The sequence below is a fragment of the Prionailurus bengalensis genome, chromosome B3 (assembly GCF_016509475.1).
Source record: "Prionailurus bengalensis isolate Pbe53 chromosome B3, Fcat_Pben_1.1_paternal_pri, whole genome shotgun sequence".
Classification (NCBI taxonomy): domain Eukaryota; kingdom Metazoa; phylum Chordata; class Mammalia; order Carnivora; family Felidae; genus Prionailurus; species Prionailurus bengalensis.
The window spans coordinates 70,827,029-70,834,186 of NC_057355.1; the positions used below are offsets into that span (position 1 = coordinate 70,827,029).

Consider the following 7,158-nt stretch of genomic DNA (forward strand, 5'->3'; position numbering starts at 1 on the left):
TCCCCTACTCATGCTCTGTGAAGAACTTTAATTCACATTTCCGAGTCTCATTTTCTTATTCATAAATTGGAAATAATAATAAAAGCACTTAAATTAATGCCTATAAAAGAGTGGCATACAGTAGGCATTCAAGGAGGATCAGTGCATTATTTTTATTGTCATTTTGTTGTTTTTTGTTTTGATGTTAAGAGATATAAAACCTGTGTATGTACTAAATTTTTTTTCTGACTTTTATTGTTGATTCTTCCAAGTGAATTTCAATCCACTTAATTTACAATTCTGCAAGAAATAAAATAAATTTTATTTGTAAGTTGAAACTTAGGAAATTCTTTTAATGACAAAGGCTGCACTTCAATACGCCACGATCAATAAATGTTATGGGTATTTGAATGGATAAATTATCCTTTATATATTCATTAAAATATATTTATTGAGTGTTTGTGTATTAACCAATATACTAAGTACTGCTATTTCAAAAATTGATCAGGTAAGGCATGGCTCTTGCCCTTGAAGAGCATACATTTTAGGACTTTTACACAGATGATTAATAATAGTTTGAAGTATAATAAATATTAGTCCTTGAGACTGAGATAACCAAGGGAAATATCATCAGGTTTTACCTTTTTTTTTTTTACATTTATTGAGTTAATGGAAATGAAACACAGAATATCCTTCACTCTATGATTTTACCACTGTTGTCACATTCTCTCTAGTTTTTTCTCCCACTGCTTCCCATTGGTATTTGCATGGAAGCTAAGTTAAAGAAAAAATAATAATTGAGTTACCTCTTGACAAGAAGTTGGATGAAAGATTTGAGAGAAGGAGTCAGTGTTATAGGAGTACTTTCCAAATGGAGTTAGGAGAAAATTCAAGAGAAATTTGTTAAGATACTATCCATCAGGATGGATGGATGGCTTTGTTGAATGAATTTTAGATTCTCAATTAGCATAGTTAAAGTCATAGGAAGACTGATTAGCCAATTCCCTCAGAAAGAGGGATCATTAGTGTTTGGGCTTTAGGGATATATTTTGTGGTGTTCTACTGGATGATTAATAAATGTTGCCATTTCTTGAATTATATTTACCCTATTCCTGAACTTGGAGACAACTATAATATGTAGAAATAAACTGAATGCCTAGAATTTTCAACTTATTTTACAAGGTCAATGTATTATCAATTTGAAATGCTTACAGTAAGGTTTTTGGGGCATTAAATATTTCCCTTGTAATGCATATAATAGCTTCTGAATCTCTTCATGGCATCTTTAATCTCTTTATTTCTCAGAGTATAAATGGCTGGATTTAGGAGAGGTGTAATAACAGAGTAAAACACAGCAAGAAATTTGTCCACCCAGGTGATGCTGAGTGGCCACACATAGATGAAGATGCAAGGCCCAAAGAAGAGCACCACCACTGTGATGTGGGCAGTACAGGTAGAGAGTGCCTTGGAAGCACCAGTTTTAGTGCTTTGGCGGATGGTGAGAAGAATATATGTATAGGATATCAACAACAGAATAAAGCAAGTCATAGCTAGAACCCCACTGTCAGCATTCATTAATATTCCCAAATTGTAGGAATCTATGCAGGCAAGCTTGATGACCAGTGGTATGTCACAGAAGAAGCTGTCAATTTCCCTGGGGCCACAGAAAGGCAATTGCACAATCACAGCCATCTGACTCATGGCATGCACGAAGCCAATGCTCCAGGAAGTTACCACCAGACTAGTGCATTTTTGCAGGCTCATCATGGCCGAATAGTGGAGTGGCTTACAGATAGCCACATAGCGGTCATAGGCCATTACCACCAATAGTACCATCTCACCCCCTCCAACAAAATGTACATAGAGGATCTGGCACATACACCCTCCAAAGGAAATAGTCTTGTTCTCCCTGAGAAAGTCCGTGATCATCTTTGGAGTGGTGACTGAAGAAAGCCACATATCAACAAAGGACAGGTTGGCCAACAAGAAATACATGGGGGAATGAAGATGGGAATCAGTGATGATTAGGATCATGATGAAAACATTTCCAGATACAATAATCAGGTAAAGCATAAAAAATATGATTAGGAATAAGACCTGCATATTCCATGAGTGGCAAAGTCCCAGAAGCACAAATTCTGACACTATAGACAAATTTCCTTTATCCATTTTATTCACTGTGTCCTCTAAAATAACCTAGGAAGAAGGATAGATTGTCAGTTAGTGGTGTGGGAATGGGTACTTAACTTTTAGTATTTAATTGAAATTCTATTTCATTTAAATTTAAATTTCCTTGAAAATTAGCATTTATACCTGAAAGTGGAAAATATAACTGGGAAGACAAATATTGGCAAAATATTCCTGACATTATGCCTTTTTTTAAAATTCTCAAGTCACTTAACATACAGTGTAGCCTTGGCTTCAGGAGCAGAATCTAGTGATTCATCACTTACATATGAAAACCCAGTGCTCATCCCAACAAGTGCCCTTGTTAGTACCCATCGCCCATTTTCCCTACCCACATCAACCCTCAGTTTGTTCTCTGTATTTAAGATGCTTTTAGGGTTTCTCTCCCTCTCTGTTTTTATCTTATTTCTCCTCGCCTCCTCCTATTATCATCTGTCAAGCTTCTCAAATTCCACAGATGAGTGAACCTCTTTTATAAAACACCATAAACCTAATTTTTTTGCTTATTACTATAAAATATATGTTGGAACAGTCAGTAGGAGAAAAGCTATATAGAAAACCTTATAATAAATACCATGGCATGATAATTTAAATGCAAAATCAGGCACACAATTTATCATTAAGATCACAGTTAAATGAAATTCATTTAGTAAACTAAATGTATTAGAAAAAGATGTCTGTGGGGAATTAGATGAGAAAGTGATTAACCACAGAGGAAGGTAACTCAGAGTCTGACTTGAAGTCTGAATGGAAGCTTGTTATAATCAAGCTTATCCATAGAGAATATTTATTTTCATTTACAGTTGACTTTTGAACAACACAGGATTGAATTCTGTGGGTCTATTATATGCAGATTTTTGTCAGTAGGCACAGCACTGTAAATGTATTTTCTCTTCTTTATGGTTTTCTTAATAACGTTTTCTTGAGGCGCCTGGGTGGCTCAGTCAGTTAAGCGTCCGACTTTAACTCAGGTCACCATCTCGTGGTCCATGAGTTCGAGCCCTGCGTTGGGCTCTGAGCTGATGGCTCAGAGCCTGGAGCCTGCTTCAGGTTCTGTGTCTCCCTCTCTCTGCACCTCCCCCATTCATGCTCTGTCTCTCTCTGTCTCAAAAATAAATAAACATTAAAAAAAATAACGTTTTCTTTTTTCTAGCCCACTTCATTGTAGTAATGCAGCATATAACATGTAAAAAATACAAAATATCTTTCAATCAACTCTATTATTGCTAAGGCTTTTGGCCAACAGTAGGCCATTGGTTGAATTTTGGTTGATTCAAAAGTTGTGCAAAGATTCTTGACAGCATGTCAACCATATATCAATGGATGCCATGAAATCCCTAGGTTTAAAAATATTGCCATACAAGTTTCAAATACATATAAATGTTATTTAGAGGATGTGAATAAATTGTAGACATATGGAATCAGAATACATGTTTGTTAGTGCTGAGTGAGCATGAAGTTAAAACTTCAGAGATCACCAATTATTTATCTCTAAATATATATTTATAATTTTTTTTTATTTTGTACAAATATGTAAATACAATAATGATATTGTTTATATTCATCCTTCAGTAAATTGATTATTTTTTCACTGGATGGTGGAAAGCTAATTGTTTATCTCTCTTCTCCCTTTATTATTTATTTCCCTTTGCTTTATTTTTTATGTGTCTATTCTTTTTTTACCCTTTGAAATCTTAACAGTGATGCCAGAGAGCAGAACTGTGAAAACCTACTGCATCATGAACACTAGTTTCCCCTTCCCTTATACTGAGAACTCAGAAGCACAGGATAGAAATGAAGAAGATATTCCTAAAGAATTAGGTAAAGCACACATTTGCTGGGGACAAGGGGACATGTGTTAGTATTCTCATAACTTACAAGTTAACATATCCTCCATGATAGAGATTTAATTTCTAAAGAAAATATGCTGATATTACACCCAGTAGACTTATGTCCCCTGAGAAACTTGAACATTTTGGCCTTTACCTTGAAATTTAATTTTGGTCAAGACAAACACCTTTCTGGGATTAGTTGTCAATAACTAGTTCCATGTGTTTTGGAATAAATGATGTAGAAGATAGCTAATAGCAAAAGCATGATTTCAGTTGTGTTTGAGAAAGGATTTTGCAAAAGATGAATATGTACATGGTGTAGTGGTGAGCATAGCTGCCTTCCAAAGATGAATATGTACATTGCTATGGAACAATTTACCAATAAATCCTTCTGTTTTTTAATCAGTTTTGAAATTAATATTCCACAATATTGGTATATTATGTTACATATGAATATTAATCCAATAATTAGGACAATAAGTAGAATGAACATGGACTTTTTAAATTAGTCCAATCTGGTCTGAAATATAACTCTATTACTTGTTGACTCTGTGACCTTGAGCTAAACTCATTTCTGTTTCCATTTCCTCATCTGTTAAAAAGGGAGAACTCAATTTAATAATGGACTTATTATGACAGGGCAATAAGTATACAGAAAGCACTTAAATTTTTCCGGTACTCAGTGCATGATTAGTAAATATTAGTTATTTCCATTCTTTGTTCATTAAAATGCAACTTAAAGCAGTACAGTGTCTAAAACTTACTGGCAGCAATCTTAACAGCCAACTAGTCTATGTAAACAAAATACATGGTACCACCTTTTTAGAAAAAATGCCTACCTCTTACGTTTTCTCTAAATTAACAAGCAAATTCTTAGCAAGCAGTAGGATGTACACATGGAAAAGAAGTTTCCCAAATGCTGCTTGCTTTCGAATACCTTAGCAATTTTTTTTTACCTTTTGGTCTACTTTTGTCCAAGAGGGGTTATTAATATTTTAAGAAACTTCCATGAGGCAAAAGTACATTCTATTAAAGAACATTTGAGATTTTTAACTGTAATTTGGAGAATTTTCACAAAGGGACTAATGATAACCTTTGGATCAGTAAAACAAAAATTAGGAAAGAAGACTAATTGAGTTATTATTTAGGAGTTTTAAAATACAGCAACATGGGGCGCCTGGGTGGCGCAGTCGGTTAAGCGTCCGACTTCAGCCAGGTCACGATCTCGCGGTCCGTGAGTTCGAGCCCCGCGTCGGGCTCTGGGCTGATGGCTCAGAGCCTGGAGCCTGTTTCCGATTCTGTGTCTCCCTCTCTCTCTGCCCCTCCCCCGTTCATGCTCTGTCTCTCTCTGTCCCAAAAATAAATAAACGTTGAAAAAAAATTAAAAAAAAAAATAAAATACAGCAACATGTTTGTCATGTTCTTCTAGATTCAGTGTTTATCCACTAAGATATTTAAAATAATGATCATCCTAAAACTGAAATTCTCACTGTTTATATTCTTACAAGAAGAAAATTGGACTTAGATAATTTGATGGATTTCCTGACCTATACACTGTGTGAAGTGCACAGGGAGAAAGTTCAAGTTCCTTCTGCTAGCTAAAGATGCCTTCCTTTTCTCTCAGGTTGTAAGTTTTATCTTACTTCTGTAGTAATTGAGTTTTATATCATTTCTCACTGGATATATAACATTTTTTACTTCTCTTTAAAAAAATTTTTTTAACGTTTATTTATTTTTGAGAGAAGGAGACAGCATGAGGGGGAGAGGAACAGAGAAAGAGGGAGACACAGAATTGGAAGCAGGCTCTAGGCTCTGAGCTCTCAGTACAGAGCCTGATGCAGGGCTCAAACTCACGAACCGTGAGATCATGACCTGAGCTGAAGACGGACACTCAACCAACTGAGCCACCCAGGTGCCCCACAGTTTTCACTTCTATCTCTATGTTAGAAGTTATCTTAGTGTAAAATACTCTGACATGAAAAGCTTTATCTTCTTAAATGGCAAATTCCACCTAAGTGAAGAAAGCTTGAACTTGCTAAAATCAAGTAGCCATCAAAGGATGGAGATCTTCCAAAGCAGACCTGAGAGCATCTCTGTGGTGCTGCATGATGGTGATATGCACACCTTTGTTTGAGAGACCATAGAAGCTCCCATAGGAATAGGATGGGAGGAGAAAAACTTTATTACCTTCTTTAAAAGTTGGCAGTTAAACAAGCCATATTCAACTTCAAGCAAGTGGGCATGGGTGATACAGATATATACAGATATTTTAAAAATTATTATATGATCCCATTCACAATTGCACCAAGAAGCATTAAATACCTAGGAATAAATCTAACCAAAGATGTAAAAGATCTGTATGCTGAAAACTATAGAAAGCTTATGAAGGAAATTGAAGAAGATATAAAGAAATGGAAAAACATTCCGTGCTCATGGGTTGGAAGAATAAATATTGTTAAAATGTCTATACTACCCAAAGCTATCTACACATTCAGTGAAATCCCAATCAAAATTGCACCAGCATTCTTCTCGAAGCTAGAACAAGCAATCCTAAAATTCGTATGGAACCACAAAAGACTCCAAATAGCCAAAGTAATTTTGAAGAAGACCAAAGCAGAAGGCATCACAATCCCAGACTTTAGCCTCTACTACAAAGCTGTCATCATCAAGACAGCATGGTATTGGCACAAAAACAGACACATAGACCAATGAAAGAGAATATAAACCCTAGAACTAGACCCACAAATGTATGGCCAACTAATCTATGACAAAGCAGGAAACAATACCCAATGGAAAAAAGACAGTCTCTTTAACAAATGGTGCTGGGAGAACTGGATAGCAACATGCAGAAGGTTGAAACTAGACCACTTTCTGACACCATTCACAAAAATAAACTCAAAATGGATAAAGGACCTGAATGTGAGACAGGACCCGTCAAAACCCTAGAGGAGAAAGCAGGAAAAGACCTCTCTGACCTCAGCTGTAGCAATCTCTTACTCGACACATACCCAAAGGCAAAGGAATTAAAAGCAAAAATGAACTACTGGGACCTCATGAAGATAAAAGCTTCTGCACAGCAAAGGAAACAATCAACAAAACTAAAAGGCAACCAACACAATGGGAAAATATATTTACAAATGACATATCGGACAAAGGGCTA

At 35.7% G+C, this 7,158-nt stretch overlaps 1 protein-coding gene across 1 annotated transcript; it reads right to left on the bottom strand.

Annotated features, from left to right (window-relative positions):
- Positions 1 to 1,209: 1,209 nt before the first annotated feature.
- LOC122467883 (olfactory receptor 4K14-like) lies at positions 1,210 to 2,148 on the bottom strand. The gene has a single exon (XM_043554461.1). The coding sequence runs from the start codon at positions 2,146 to 2,148 to the stop codon at positions 1,210 to 1,212; it is 939 nt and encodes a 312-aa protein (XP_043410396.1).
- Positions 2,149 to 7,158: the final 5,010 nt, after the last annotated feature.